General features: G+C 52.2%; 4 protein-coding genes across 4 annotated transcripts; 2 read left to right on the top strand and 2 right to left on the bottom strand.

The window, feature by feature from the left end:
* Positions 1 to 429: 429 nt before the first annotated feature.
* On the top strand, positions 430 to 1,543 carry sidJ (putative siderophore biosynthesis lipase/esterase; the record flags this gene model as incomplete). The annotated part of the gene is made up of 2 exons (XM_002565895.1): positions 430 to 480; positions 542 to 1,543. The coding sequence occupies 2 exons, from the start codon at positions 430 to 432 to the stop codon at positions 1,541 to 1,543; spliced, it is 1,053 nt and encodes a 350-aa protein (XP_002565941.1).
* Positions 1,544 to 2,182: 639 nt separating this feature from the next.
* Positions 2,183 to 5,812, bottom strand: N7525_004324 (uncharacterized protein; the record flags this gene model as incomplete). Its single annotated transcript, XM_061212985.1, has 1 exon — positions 2,183 to 5,812. The coding sequence occupies one exon, from the start codon at positions 5,810 to 5,812 to the stop codon at positions 2,183 to 2,185; it is 3,630 nt and encodes a 1,209-aa protein (XP_061070006.1).
* Positions 5,813 to 9,301: 3,489 nt separating this feature from the next.
* On the top strand, positions 9,302 to 9,739 carry N7525_004323 (uncharacterized protein; the record flags this gene model as incomplete). Its single annotated transcript, XM_002565898.1, has 1 exon — positions 9,302 to 9,739. One exon carries the CDS (start codon positions 9,302 to 9,304, stop codon positions 9,737 to 9,739), a length of 438 nt encoding a protein of 145 aa, XP_002565944.1.
* Positions 9,740 to 10,347: 608 nt separating this feature from the next.
* Positions 10,348 to 14,087, bottom strand: N7525_004322 (SH3 domain protein; the record flags this gene model as incomplete). The annotated part of the gene is made up of 3 exons (XM_061212984.1): positions 10,348 to 12,158; positions 12,216 to 12,308; positions 12,362 to 14,087. 3 exons carry the CDS (start codon positions 14,085 to 14,087, stop codon positions 10,348 to 10,350), a joined length of 3,630 nt encoding a protein of 1,209 aa, XP_061070005.1.
* Between the last annotated feature and the right edge of the window lie 726 nt (positions 14,088 to 14,813).

The raw sequence follows: 14,813 nt of genomic DNA, 5'->3' as shown, positions 1-14,813 counted from the left end.
ACCGTGGTATCAATACTCGGTATTTCCCGGACGGGCCTACTGAAATACATGTACCTGGTTCAAGACATCCATACATATAATTTCCTCAAAAAGATGTTACCAACATTTTCCTTCCTAAACTGGACCTTAGCGCTGAGCATTCCATGGATGTGAGACTTGTTACCTAATATTTCGGCTTCGTATAATCAGATTGATAAGATGGCCTGAAACAGTTCACCTGGTGGATCGACTTCGGTGCAAGCTAACCGACATAAATTGTCCACATTCCTTCATAGCGGAAAGACACAAAGCCCGATCTCGGCAATTGTTCGATTAAAGAAAAGATCCTGTCCCGGAAGCCTTCTCTAGCTCCTTGAAAGTTTTCCCCTTCAATTAAGCCCTGCGCACTACCACACCTACACCACCCCCACCAAACACACACTTACCAACATGTCTAAGTTCTGGCCTAAGGGAGGCCTTCCCGGTATTCTGCACCACTACGTACGTTCCTGCACTATCAACAATAACACTCAAACCACAACTAACAATTACTCCCACGTAGACGGAAACCCTCGTCACATTCGAATATGCCACCAGCACTATCCGCCAACCACACAGTCTCCTCTTCATCGGCGGACTGGGCGACGGCCTAGCAACAACGTCCTACATGGCCGATCTCGCGCGCGCACTACAGCAAACAGAATGGTCCCTCTTCACTCTAAACCTCACATCCTCCTACCAATCCTGGGGTCTCGGCCATCTGGACCGCGACACAAACGAGATCGCCCAATGTCTGGAGTACATCAAAAGCTACAAAGGCGATAAATTCGGCGGCGGCAAGATCGCCCTGATGGGTCATTCCACAGGCAGCCAGTGCGTGCTACACTACCTATCCCAGTCAAACCCGCACACGAAGGTGCCGGCCTTCGACGCCGATATCGAACACATCAAGCGGCCTGTGCTGGACGGCGCGATCATGCAAGCGCCTGTTTCTGATCGCGAGGCGATCTTCTGCGTCTTGAGGGGTGGTATTGGTGATACGACGCCCGAGAAGGCTCGTGCTGTATATGATGAGATGGAGGCGCTGGCTAAGCAGGCTGTTGCTGAGGGCAAGCCGCATGATACTATGTTGCCTCTTTCTTTGACTTCGATGATTTATCCGGCCAATACGCCGATTAGCTGTCGGAGATTCTTGAGTCTTGTTAGTCCGGAGAGTCCGCAGGCGCCGCAGGAGGATGATTTGTTCAGCTCGGATCTGAGTGATGAGCACTTTGCGACTACGTTTGGTATGATTCAGCAGCAGGGACTGTTGAATCATAAGTTGATGGTGCTGATCTCTGGGAAGGATCAGTCGGTTCCGGATTATGTTGATAAGGAGAAGATGCTGGCTAGGTGGCAGAAGGCTACTGATCATGATGGCAAATATCAGATTTGGGATCAAAAGCACACTGGGGTCATCCCTAATGCTTCTCATGCTTTGAGTAATGATGACCAAGCTGAGCCGCGGAGGTTCCTGGTTGAGAGGGTCTTGGGATACCTTAAGACGGCTGTGGAGAGAGCTTGAACGAATCGCAATGAAATGTATGATACTATATTAAATGAAAGAATTATATACCATTTAACATGCTTGTCAACCGCGTGCGACATACAAGGTGGATAAATCCTCAATACGGCGGTCTTCGAGGTCGGCTCTCACGAGTCTCCCAGTTGCACATGAGTACGTCGTCAATAGTCAATTCTTCGTGCCGTTATAGGAGCTTGGAGGGTTACCTTGAGAGTAGACGAATATCACCTCTTAGCTCTAGCTCAAACTGAAGTCGCTTGTGACGAGGAAAGACTATGTCTGATTTAAGTAGTCTACACGACAATAACAGCTAGTATAGCGAGTGGTGTATCCATTGGAATTGAAAAGAATAGAGTACATACGTGGAAGACGAACAACCAGCTCAAGTGTTTCTAACAAAAAGGAAAAAGAAAAGATCGAAAGTAGACATGAGACGCTCAAATGCACCGAGTGGTATCTAGTCGTCAACAGCAGAAATGATAAAAGAGAGTCCAGAGAAGAAAAGAAAAGCCCGGAAAAGGGATGCGTAGGAAACGGTAGGTAGAGTAGATGTAGGTAAATGAGAAAACAAAGGAATAAGGAGAGCCTAAGTCAAGGCAAGGTGAATGAATGTATAGAGAATAGGAAGGGAAATGGTGTTTAGAACATGCCTCCTTCAACGGGGATAGCGGGAGGCGGGTATTGAGGAATAGCCGGCGGAGTGCCGGTCATGGATCCCTGTCGCGCCCGCGCGTTCAGGTTACCAGCCTCACTCGATGTCTTGCGGAGACGATTGCGGGACTGCGGACGTTTTTCTTCATCTGGGAAGACGCTGTGTTCGTCCCCGGCGCTCGGGACGGGGGAAGCGACCCGTGAAGAGTCGTTCTTGTCGCTCTTGAACGCACCCAGGATGGTTTGAGTGGCGGTTCCGCGGCGACGGCGGGGGTTCATCGGTGGCACTGGAGGTGCGCCGCTGGGTGAAGGCAGCGCGGATCCAGGGGGAAGGCCGACGAGAGGGACGTTTGATGTGGATGAGACAAACGTGGGCTCGGATATCTGCTTCTTGTTCACGGGGCGCTTCAGGAGGGAGCCGTGTCCCAGACCACGCTGGGGAATCTGCGGACCGCTGGATGAAGAAGCCAGTGATGTAGACGAGCTGTCTGACGGCATTTCATTCAGCGGAGGAGTGGCATTGGCAGAGTACGCCGGGGCAGCGGGTGGGGCCCGGGGAGAAGCACCGATGATCGAGGACGTGTTGGACTGCGAGAACTGGAATGGCCGCTCGTATTGGAAGTTTGGCGTACCGGATCGGCTGTTACTGCGGTATCTGCCCGAAGCGGCAGAGGGAGCGCGGTCAAAGTTCGCAGGTTCAGACATTTCTGCTGATGGGCGACCCGATGTAGGGCGTGAGATAGGCACGGGAGGCTCATAGCCCTCAGGGACAACGAATTTTTCATGTGCAATGATTGATCCCTCATCCACAGTTTCAAGGTCATCCCTTTCACGAAGCCTGGTTCGACTCTTGGACCGGCCTGATGCATCCGAGCCTGCACGATCTCTCTGGGTTCGGAAAGGTGAGTGGCCACGGCTGCGGCTGGACTCGCGTGAACCTTCGTAGCTATTGTCGCGGCTGAGAGATGGCATACGAGACCTGAGCGAACGCTCTGGTCCAATATGGGGAGAGCTGGAGTTGGAGTGCCGGCCGAAGCTGAAAGAGGGCCGCTCCTCTTCACGCCACGAGTCATCTGAAGAGAGAGCAGGCGTGGACGAATTGCCACCAGCATAACCGAACAACTTCTTCTGATCCGGCTTGCCGCCAATCTGTTTGCTAGACTTTTGCTTCAACATGGCAAATGCGTTACCAGCCCTGGCCAAGTCTGGAGTTGACCGGCCTGGAGTGGGACTGCTGGATCGGCTGTCGCTCTCAGCAACACTTCGTAGCTTCTCCTGCACCTTTCTACGCCTCTCTGCCAGCTCGATGGCGAATTCCTCTCGCTCCCTTTGGGTCTCAGTGCTCCCATGACGGCGATGGTGAAGTTCTAGCTCCTCCCTCCAGGACGAGCCGTTCGATGCGGAAGCTGTGTCAGGAATAGTTCCAGGTGCAGATGACTCTTGGCTATTTCGAGAATGCGTCCCCTCCGCAGAATGTCCGGAAGGAGCGTGCGAGCTTGATGTTCCTGGGCGACTTCCTGATGATGGCCGACTCTCTTCGCAGGGTTGTGCTATCGTGGGAACATCAGTCGATGGCTGGGGGGTCGATTTCTGAGTCTCGGCCCCAGGGGGATGGCTATCGTTCTGGTGCTCCGGGAAGCGAGGTGAAGGAGGGGAGATGGCTGATTTCTCACTTTCCTGGCGCAAGTGAGATCGAACCATTCCCCCCATTCCGCCAAAGCCTTGATCTGGTTGCAGAGTTGGCGAGTCAGGTCTCTTGGGTGTGTTATCGCTGATGTCAGGGGAAGTAGTTGTGCAGTCAGGGTCATTCTCGTCGATAGGTCTAAGATCACCTAGATCGGAATATCTCACTTCGGGGAGCGTTTCGAGGTGATCCTTCGTGGGAGTTGATGGCTTGTTAGATGCTACGCTAGAGCGCTGAAGCGGCGGACCGTACTCGGTGGCCAGCGAAGTCGCAGACGAGAGATCGTGCGAAGAGCGGTTCTCTCCTTCATCGCCAGACTCGCTGGCACTGGAGTTGGCATAGAAAGTCCTCACTCCGGGTCTTAAGGGAGAAGCCTCAACGCTGGGCGCAGAATAATGATCCACGCCGCGTTGCGCATCACTACTATAGTGAGATGAGGCGGACTCCGCTCGGGAACGATAGCTGGACTTCGATAGTCCCCGAGCACGGCCCGCGGGCTCTGCAGGTAGAGGTCGACGCGGGGGTGATGCACGGCGCGGAGGCGGGGTCTCTCGTCCCTGATGCATTTGAAGTTGGCGGCGGGAGAATGCCTGCTCGTCGAAACCGGTGGCGGGTCGGTTGAACAAGCCCATGGCGGTAGCCTTTCCATGATCTTCTGGGTGAATTGATGCAGCCAACAGGGACGGAACCTCGTCGTTCTCGCTCGTGGGAGGGCTCAGGGGAGGAGCCCCGAACGTTGCTGTTGTGGGCGAGAGACGGTCTCTCAACGCAGGTTCTCCGGACATACGCAGCTTTGGTGATGTGGCGGATGAAGGAGGGCTAGTCGGCCGTGAGGTAGAAGCCGGTTCAGCAATTGCAAGCTTTTCCAGGCGGTCCCGCAAGTTGGTGGCACTTCTGGAGTAGTTACGGTTTAAAGAGGGGAGATCTGGGGTGCCGGCACGCTGGCGACTCAGACTCTCCAGGCGGTTCAAGGTTGAGCTCTGCTGGTTCTGGGCAGTCTGAGTCAATCCTTGTCCGTAGAGACGACGGCTCCGGATTGAACCATTGCGCGGGGCAGACATGGGGCCAGGACCGGGTCGCGGGGCCTCAGGAAGGGTTTCGGGGAACGGATACCCAGTCACTGGAGATTGGGATGTGTTCAAGGATGACTCGTCGGCCGAGGTTCCTGCGGTTGATGCAGGAACTGTTGACGAAGGCCCAGATGCGGTGGAGGAGTACGTGGCTCGACTGTTAGATGAGGCTGTTGAGGCGGCATATCCAGATTCCCGAGCGGCCTCCGCCGATCTCTCTTCTTTCTCCTTGAGGCGCAACCGCTGGAACGCAGATAGATTCATGTCGTGGTCATAGACCGGCTTCCCCATTCCCCGGCGACTAGCCTCTGGCGCATCGGGGGTTGATGTCCCTGGTGACCTGACCGGGATCTTGTAAATCTTTTGGCGACCACCGAACAGATTATTGCCCTCAGTGCGACGGGCCCTGCTCATCATACTGCCCGTCTGCGATCGGTCGTCGTCTGTACCATATCCATCTCCACCGGAAGCGTAAGAAGCGGTGCGGTCGAGTGCAAAGGATGGTCGACTTCCGTCGTTGGAGCTAACTTCGTCAATATCTGCCAGCATGGCGGGGCTGTGGCCGAATAAGTTGAGTCGCGAAGCGCGCTTGGGAAACAAGACGCTATCATCACTAGCCTTGCCCAGCATTGATAGTGGGTCGTCTTGTTCCTTCAGCATGCTAAATCGAGCGGACAATTTAGGCATCAGCAGACTGGTGCGGAAGTTATCTGTCGGGGGTAGTGCGGCTGATAGGTCGAAGTCTGGTTTGGGTTCCGGTTCCGCCTTCTTCTTCGATGGCTTCAAGCTGAATCCTGGCGATGTCGCTCCTTGATCCTCCGCGGCCTCCTTGGCCTTCTTGTGTTTACGGAATCGGTCCATCATCGTGAATGGTAGGCTCGAGGCGCTTAGGGGGCACCTCGTAATAGGAAAGGAATGAATGCGATTCGGTAGTATTTCAGATCGGTTTGGATGAATGTCGTTAAATCCAGCGAGTGTGTAGTAGCTTAAGAGTTGATCAGTGTCCCTGTTTGGCCCAATGCCTCGAAGGTGACTCAATGGATATCGTTATCCAGAGAATGAAATGAGCGGCATGACCTTCAAGTGCAATGAGTGTAGATTGAGGTTAGGGAGAGAAATGTCTCCTGAAGAGAAGAGGCGCAAGGAATGTCGAGTTCACGCCGTGTACCGTGAATGGTCCAGATGCAAGACCAATCAAAGTATTTAGCGGGGATTGACAGATCACAGCATGAGAGAAATGGGAAATATGCAGAGTCGAGATGGGAATTCAAAAACGAGTGACTGGGGAAGATGACGCGAAGAATGCGATGAGAGGGGAGATTTGGAATGGATCCAGAACTGTAACTGTCCAAGACTCTCTTTTTTAGCGGCATACCATATTTACTAAGAAAAAAAAAAAGTAAAAAAAGGGATCTAGATGATCGTCTCAAATTGGTGTCCACCGATCAACATTACTGTTCGATGTTCTTCTTCTGACTATATGTTTTTTTTTTTTTAATAGATTATCTTCAGGTTTAATTGTATGGACCATCTCCATCTGTTTATTTACTGTTTCAGTCTGTTGTCGGTTGTATACTGCGTCCATGAGGCCCCAAGGGGGCTTCCCGAGGCTGCATCCATGGTCCGATGCAGGTACGGTATGGTACAGCTACTCGGGGGAACAGTGCAGATTCTCCGAGAGATCAAGTATCCATCTGGCAAAATTACTGTAATGCATTTCCCCCTTGCGTATAATAAAACTTGAAATGTTAAGGATCACATCTCTCTTCCCCCTCTCTCTTCCCTCTCTTCCCTCACTCGCTTCCGGAATGTGGAACCTGGGGCTGAGCGCCACCCTAACTGCGGGATAGGTTGGACATGTCGATGTGGCCAATTCTTTTCGAAACATGCAATTTGATGTCCGTATGTGTGTTTCCCTACGGAGTACGGGGACTCCGTAATGAACGGAAGAGAAACAATTTCTCGCTAAGAAGTCCCGGGGGCCTGGACACGGGAGACACCAAGATCGTCGCCCCATTACTTCATTCCACAGTATCCCACAGTTCGGGGCAAGACTTTGATGTGGAAGGTGGTCACGGTTCATCCAATCTCTCATCTCAGAAGTACTCCGTAGGTTCAAGTCACTGTCACACACAATATAACCCCATTAGACTCCTTGCTTTTGCAGGAACCCGGCAGCAAGGGAAATTCATTGGTTGTAATCTACTTGGGCTGAACAGACATGTGATGTTGTACTACAATATGCAATGAAGTTAGAAGATGGGAGATTCGTCGCGATCATAATCTGCAGCATGTCCAATGCTGTAGAGCAATATATTGAAAATATGACTTTGGAGAAATGAGCAATGGCGTGTACATTGTAGGACAACTCAGCCACAATATAAGGAAGCGTGTAATAATAACAGATTAGGCCAAGACCTGAATCCATGAATGTTCCGACTGTGCAGGACCTCTTGCAGGGTGCAGGACAATATACGGAGTAGTCGCACTCGACTCTGCATCTGATGAGGCTATGTAGGACCTTCCGACTTCCTATTTCGGAATGGTTTGTGGACGCGGGAGGTCAGAGAGTAGCTGAACCATGGGTAGATGCTCCGATAGAGTCCAGTTCTCTCCACTCGAACGATTCAAAGGTTTTTCTGATAGTCTGTTCACCAAAGAGGATATCTTCTGTGTGGTGGAACCCATGAGATGGAGAAAGAACTAAAAGCCTAGAACGGGAAAAAAAAAGGAGCAAATTTCTTTAGCGCGACGATTTGGCCGGTAGGCTTGACAGCCGTTTGGGAAGGCCCCGCTTAGCTTTTCAACTTCCGAGATTGACTGGAAACTATTAGTACCTAACCTACTGTTGTAGGTACGTAGCCCTAGAAAGTCCAAAAAAGAAATGCCCAGGTGGTAAACCGTCCACGGGTCCGGCCTTAGTTGGTGGAGTGCCCCTGACTAGTCCTAATTAGGATAGTAATTTTAGCACTTTATGGTTTATTTCTTTATTTCTTTTTTTATTTCTTCCTTTTTGTTACACTTTTGAAGACATACAGGTTTTATGTTTCAAATTTTTAGCTATATGCAACAAGTATGAGACCTGAGAGAATTGATGCTAAGTTTGAATGGAGTACGGAGCATTGAGAACGCACCGGAAAGCATCCGGGTCCTAACGAACGGAGCAATCCGCGGGGCCAATCCTCGTGGCCCAAAAAGTTCGGTTTCATTTTTCCCAAAGAAAAAATCAAATCTCCGATTTTGGACATGTCACTGCCCTCAAAAGTCCAATAACAAAAATTCCATATACTGCACCACCGAGTGCCACCCGTAGTATATTGTCACCTTGCATTGATCTATACTTCCAGAATGCATAGAAGCCAATACAATCTGATATCTGATATTCGCGATCAGCCCGGAATCTAGGAACCGATCGCGAATATCAATATCCGGAGTAATAGCCGGAGATCCAGGGGCTTCCACCAACATGGAACACCAAACTGGTGGAAACTCAACAAAATAAAATGAACGAACATTATAACTGGAGCCCGATCCCCTCCCCTGTCGGATGAGGGGTTGCTGAGACCGGGGCTTCCCGCGGTCTCTCGCCCTCAACAATGTTCATCAAGTGCATATGTTGTAGAATTTACCAGGATAAATCGTATGACCAAGGCAGAATCTGCTCATTGCCTACACACGGAATCCTCCGTACAGAGGAGTGACTCTTTGATCTCAGACATCGGGACCACAGTACTCCGAACGCACGCACATCATCATCCGCAAAGTATGTACGGAGTAAGTTTTGTGCCTGATTGTGGGTTTACCGAGTTTGAGGCGCTGTTTTACTCGGAGGGTAAAAAGGGTAAAACAGTAAACCCGCTACGAATTGGTGGAGTCGGCAGTTGGGTTTGGTGCCCGTCGAATTCGATCCGTTAATTAAAGAAAACTTTCGCAAGAATTCTGTTAATTTATTTCTGACGGGGCGTTGGGTTCTGGAACACAGAACTAGGCTTATTGGCTTCGCACTATGTTGTAGGAACTCCCTGTTATATCCTCGTGTTGGCCCTAATTACTCCGTAGAACCTTGACTATTCCGTACTCAGTACGGAGAACAGTTTACAGTTTGGTGAATTGGATTTATTAGACCTGCCAAGAGATACATTGTCGTCATCGCTGCGATACTTCCCTGGGAAAGTTAGATGTGCGACTCGAAACCATCTCTTCGTTTCCTTGTTAAACCCTGTTTCGGAAATAATTGACTGCGTAAAACCACTCATTTGTAAAGCCAAACAGACTACGTATGTAGCTAGCTGGAGATTCGCCTGTCCAGTATGGCACACCTTGCAATGACATTTGCTTGTCAGGGCCGCTTAGATGAGGCCGAGCAGCTTGGTACACACCCTGGAGATACGCAAGGCTCAGCTCGGCGCGAACGATAACGACACGCTAATAGGCATGGAAGAACTCGCAAAGTTGTATGATTTAGAGGAAGCTGAGGAGCTTTCAATCTCAACAATAGAGACAAGGAATGCTCAATTCAGCGAGAATCATCCTAACACGCTGACAAGTATCGGAAAATTCGCAGGAGCGTATAGAAAGCAGGGCCGTCTTGAGGAGGCTGAACAGCTTGCTATGCAGGTGATGGAGACACACAATATCGTATCTGGGAAGGTCCATCCTGACACGCTCCTAAGTGTGCGGGATGTTGCAATCATCTGGAAACTTTCCGGCAAAATTGCAGATGCAACTCATTTAATAAGGAATCGATTACCTAGCCAAGGAAGAACAGGCCCTGGGATTCAGCTGTTATAATATAAAGGTCGATACAAGGCAACATTTGAAGAATAAGGCGTTACCATGAGATAATTGGACTGGCCTCAGATACGCTGCACCTGAACCTCCAGATACCTCGAAGCTCGTAATCATTCTCGTCTGTGCGAATACAGTTGCGCTTCTTTCTGGCTTTGGGATCACAGGCAAGGCGTCACTGTGTTATAACTGATTTCGAGCGTCCGTATATACAAACGAAGCGAAGACCTCTTATAGATAGACCGAAAGACGAGGATATTATCTCATAGTTTGCTCAGGATATAAACATGCAAGATGTACCATTGACAAAAAAAATACGAAAAAGCTGTACGCTCGCTCAACTCTCCATCACACAGGGACCACCATACCCCATCTCACATTACCACACCGAGTCCAGATGATTCGCGAGAGGGGAGCAGGACAGGAAAATAGAAGAGAAAAGGGAGAAGAATATAGAAGACAGGGGAGAAATGTGGCTCCTTTTCATTCATACATGATCCCACCCAATCTAGAAGGGGCAAGCAAAAACACAAAAGAAAGGGGTCGTCTGCTCATAGCGCAATAACTGCAACAAAAAGGTAGAATTCTCAAACCAGAATCCTTTCGTCCAGTTACTTACTGGTTCCCCAGCCCACCCAGCTACGGGGCATCACTCGCCAGACCTTGCATTCACCACTACGGAGGTCGTTTAGCTTGAAGCTCTCCATCTTGACCTTCTTGCTCTCGCGGCCTTGCTCCCAGGCTCGGATCTTCTTCTTCGTGCCATCCCAATCAACCACGATGCCGACGTGGTCGGGCTTTCCAACCTCGGCGGTGTACTTCTGGTGCATGGTGCCACGGTGGCCCTGGAACCGGGCGTTGCGGAAGCTGACAATGTCACCAGCGCGGATTTCGTCATTCTGGGACACGGAGGCATTGGCCAGGTTTGAATAAACCGCGGCGCCGTATCCGCGGGTGCCCACGGGGAGCAGCGCGTCGGAAAGGGGATTTAGCAGGTGCTGAACCAGGCCGAATGGAGTGCCGTCTCCAACGGTAGAATTTTGGACTGAGTTAACGGCCTCCGAGATTCGGGTTCCGAGCTGGATATGAGCCTGCTCCAGCTGGTCCTGGCGAAGGGTGAGCGGCGGGGGTTCATGGCGCTGCTCGAAAGAAGCATCCGCGGGATTTTTGGGGTCGAATTGGACATTCAAGACTGTCTGAGAGTAGTCGATGAACAGAACATAGACATCTTTCGAAACTGTTGTCTTGCCACTGCGGTTCGTGGATGAAGTCTCCTCGATCTCGAAAAGCAGATCAGTGCGGTTCTGGAAAGCCGGAGGCGGGGTGTTCGGTTTAGTCCACCAGAGCGTATACGTGGCGAAATCAACATCGGTGGCGATGTAGCCTTGGTCAATAGATGGGCGAGTAACATCCATAGACCGGCGAACGCTTGGCTGATTTCTTAGAAGATCCATAGATCCCCGCTGAGTTCGGGCTGCGGACGGGGATGGCAAACCCGAAGCCTGGCTTTGGGGAGGCTGGGGCGCCAGTGAAAGACGCTTCTCATTCAATGCAGATGGTCTTTCTTTTACCGGGCTTGGCACGGGAGGTGCATCGTAGAGATCGTCATATTCATCGGCCGCTTGTTGTGGTGGGACAGGAGGAGGAGCCTCTGGGCGACCGAGTGGGACGGGCGGAGATGTGGGGAGACCATGCCGGGGAGCAGAGTAATTGAAAGGGTCATACTCAGCATCATCATCGCTGGCTGGCTCCCTGTTCGGTGGAGGAGGCGGCGGTCCCCTAGGTGTGTCGATAGAAGCACGGGCATTCCGGGGCGGCTGGCTTGGAGGTGGAGGCGGAACTGCCCTGGGAGCCGTGGGTGGAGGAGGCGGTGGATGCCGAGATTCCTGGGGGCTGCGCGGGGACTGAATGGAATGGTCGTCGGTGATAATACCCTCGTCAAAGCTGGAGTCACGCTCGTGAGCCTTCAAAGCATCCTTGTGTTTCACACCGGATGCGATATCAGTGTCGTAGTCTCCATCATATTCAGTCACCTCTCCTTCCGCTTCTTCTCCAGCCTGTCGAGGAGCAGATAACGCACTCGTGCGACTATCAGCGGTAGATCGGCGACGAAGCTGGTCGGGAGGCGGGGGAGGGGGAGCGCGGCCCTGCGACGGTGGTGGCATGGGCGGGTTGACTGGAATAGGGGGTGGTAGACGACTAGCTCTCTTTTCCGCCGTAGGGGTCGCAGCCGTAGAGGACACGGGTTCATATGTTGAGGAACGACGAGAGTCAATCTGATCAGGTATCGCGGGGGCAGGCACTGCCGGTGGAACAGCCGAGTTATTCAATGACAGATTAGATGTGTGCACCGACAATTCATCATCAGACTCTTCACCCTTGTCGGCAGTTGTGGGCCGTGGTGGAGGAGGAACTGGTCGGCCTGCATAAATCGTCAACGCCCGCGTCAAATACTTCGTTTCGGGATTTGTTAACATACCTGCAGGAACTGGCGGAGGGGAAGCCGGTGGTTCATCAGGGACAGTCGGGACCGGTCTTGACTCTCGGGGAGGCGGAGGAGGTGCCGAACGATCTGGGATTGTCAGGAATTGAAACCATGCATTAGGCTACTGAAGAATATCTTACCTTGAGATGGTGGAGGCGGGACCGGACGGTCAATAGAGGAACGAGGCGGTGCACCTTCGTGGACGACCTCCTCCACGTCTGGCACCTCGCGTGCAGAGTGTTGCTCTGTGATCGGAGTTGCCGAGGGCTCCTCCTCTTCTTTCTCCACTTCAGTAGAAGAAGGTACCGGCTTGCTAGCCACGTTCATTCCAGGAAGGGGGACCATAGGAACTGGGGGCGCGTTGGCAGCGTAAGTGGGCTCAGACTCGAGCTCTCCAAGCTTTTTCTCTGAGTCGCCGGGGGTCTTGGCCTTGCGAGAAATACCGGCACCAGACATGCCTGCCATACCTCCGGCAGGCGGGCCGAATAGACCCATCATGCCCATTCCGCCGCTCATCTTGGCCATTCGCTCACGCAGTTCCATTCTGCGCTTGGTCTCAGGATCCATTTCCTCCTCTTCCTCTTCCTCTGCATCGCCCTCATCTTCAGCATCTGCCTCCGCAGTTTGTTCGACTGCACGAGTTGACGGTTGACGCTGGGAGACTGGGCGAGGCTGAGGCTGATCTTCCTCGTCATCCTTACTGGCGGAGGTTTCGCCCGCATCCTCGGAGTCTGCAGCGGCGGAGTAGTCGGCGTCATTGGCGTCACTCGCAATTTCTTGAGTGGGCGAGAATGGGGTAGGGGGCTGTGGTTGAGGGGCCGCAGCCCTCAATGTATCAACACTAGGATCCCGAGCAGCCGAGGATTCTTCGACAGAGGGAGATTCTTGTTCCTCGTCGACGACTGCGGGAGCCACAGGTTCATCCATTGACTTCTTAGGAGGGCGGGACGGTTTCTCTTTCTTCTGAGCTGCTTCCGCATGACGCTGAGCTTGCTCCAATTGCTGCTTCTGAAGCAAAGCAATTCGGTCTTTCAGACTAGTTGGCTTGGGCTGATCCTCTGCTCCCTCTTCGCCGCCTTCAACGGGAGCAGGCCGGCTTTCAGAAACAGGAGGCTCGCGGGTAATTTGCTCCTTCACATCGGGATCCTCCTCTCTTTTGTAGATCTTGGGTGCAGGTTCCCTTGGTGGAGGCTTGTAGGCGTCACGGCTAGGAGGTGGCGCAACAAAAGGCTTCTTGATGAAGGATGGCTGGGAACCGCCCGGTTTGAATGGCGTAACTGGTGCTGCTGCGGGTTTGTTGAAGGCGGCGATACGATCCCTGAATGACGAACCCGAAGGCTTCTCTGCTACAGCGGGAGGCGCGGGTTTTGGGGCGGCCTTGGCTGCGGGTTCAGTTGGGGCCACCGGAGGGGCGGGAGCAGGAGCAGGCGCCTTTGCCGGCTGCGGAGGCGAGGATGCAACTTCTGCTATAGGAGCACTCGCATGTGAAGGAGGAGACTGGGGCACAGGTGGCTGCGGTGGTGTAGCCTCGTAATCTTCCTCCGTGGGCTGCACTTCGGGCTCGGGCTCGGGCTCAGCTTGCTTGCTTTCGACCACGGGGGACTCCACTGGCGCCGCCTCAGGTTCCTTTTTGGGCCTGGGTCGAGATGGTCTCGGAGGGGCAGGAGGCTCATATCGTTCAACGAAATTCTTCGGGAATATGCCCTCCCGCTTAGTTCCCTGGGCGTCTGAGTATTCACCGTAGTACCAATCGTCGTCCTCGAGGGCGGTGACGGTCACGATTTGACCGATCGGGAAGTTGAGGTCATCATCGTGGTCCGAAGAATACTCGAAGACCGAGCGGACCGTAAATGGTGGACTTGACATCTGGCAAGTCGAGATGGATGTTCAGACCTTAGGACAATCGGTGTGGAGTGAGGAATGCTGAACGAGTCTGTGACGCAATGACGCTAGAATATCTGTACAGAGCGAATCGCCAGCTCCAATACCTTTAGCATGTAGAGATATTTAGAGCGAAACGAATCAATTCTTTTGTGGTACCAAGGCATGTCAGCTTAGATGAAACGGACGTCAATGGGTGGGTGCCTACGAGGAGATGAGGGGGGAGAGGGGAACAGTGGAAGCACTCACGGCGTGGAGAACCGAACACCCTATCCAGGGCCAGCAAAGAATCGATGCAAGAAGAAAAGAAAGAAGGGAAAAAAATGAACACACGGTCGGAAAGACCAAAAAGTAGTAGGGGAGGAGGATGTAGTGAGGTGGTCGTCACTTGGCGGGATGAGGGAAATGGGCTCCACTGGGCGATCGGCGGCTAACACATCAACCAGGGAACACGCACATGGGGGGAAATGCCCAGCTATTTGAATATCAGGAGATATTATACTGGTTTTAGATGTAGTCAAATTTCTTTTCAAGGGAGATTAGGTAGCTTGGTATATGTAGCTAAGTACCCGGACGGCTACAGACGTCGAACTTATATAGGTGAAGAGGAATATTCTACATACGTAAATCATGCCGAGTATACGTTATACCACATGTAGGAGTATATGATTTATGTACGATCTATGCGATCCAAGTATCAAAGATGACCTC

The sequence above is a fragment of the Penicillium rubens genome (assembly GCF_028828025.1).
Source record: "Penicillium rubens strain IBT 27055 chromosome Unknown utg000002l_segment0_segment0, whole genome shotgun sequence".
Classification (NCBI taxonomy): domain Eukaryota; kingdom Fungi; phylum Ascomycota; class Eurotiomycetes; order Eurotiales; family Aspergillaceae; genus Penicillium; species Penicillium rubens.
Note: the sequence above shows the minus strand (reverse complement) of the source record. Positions and strands in the feature narration are given on the sequence as shown.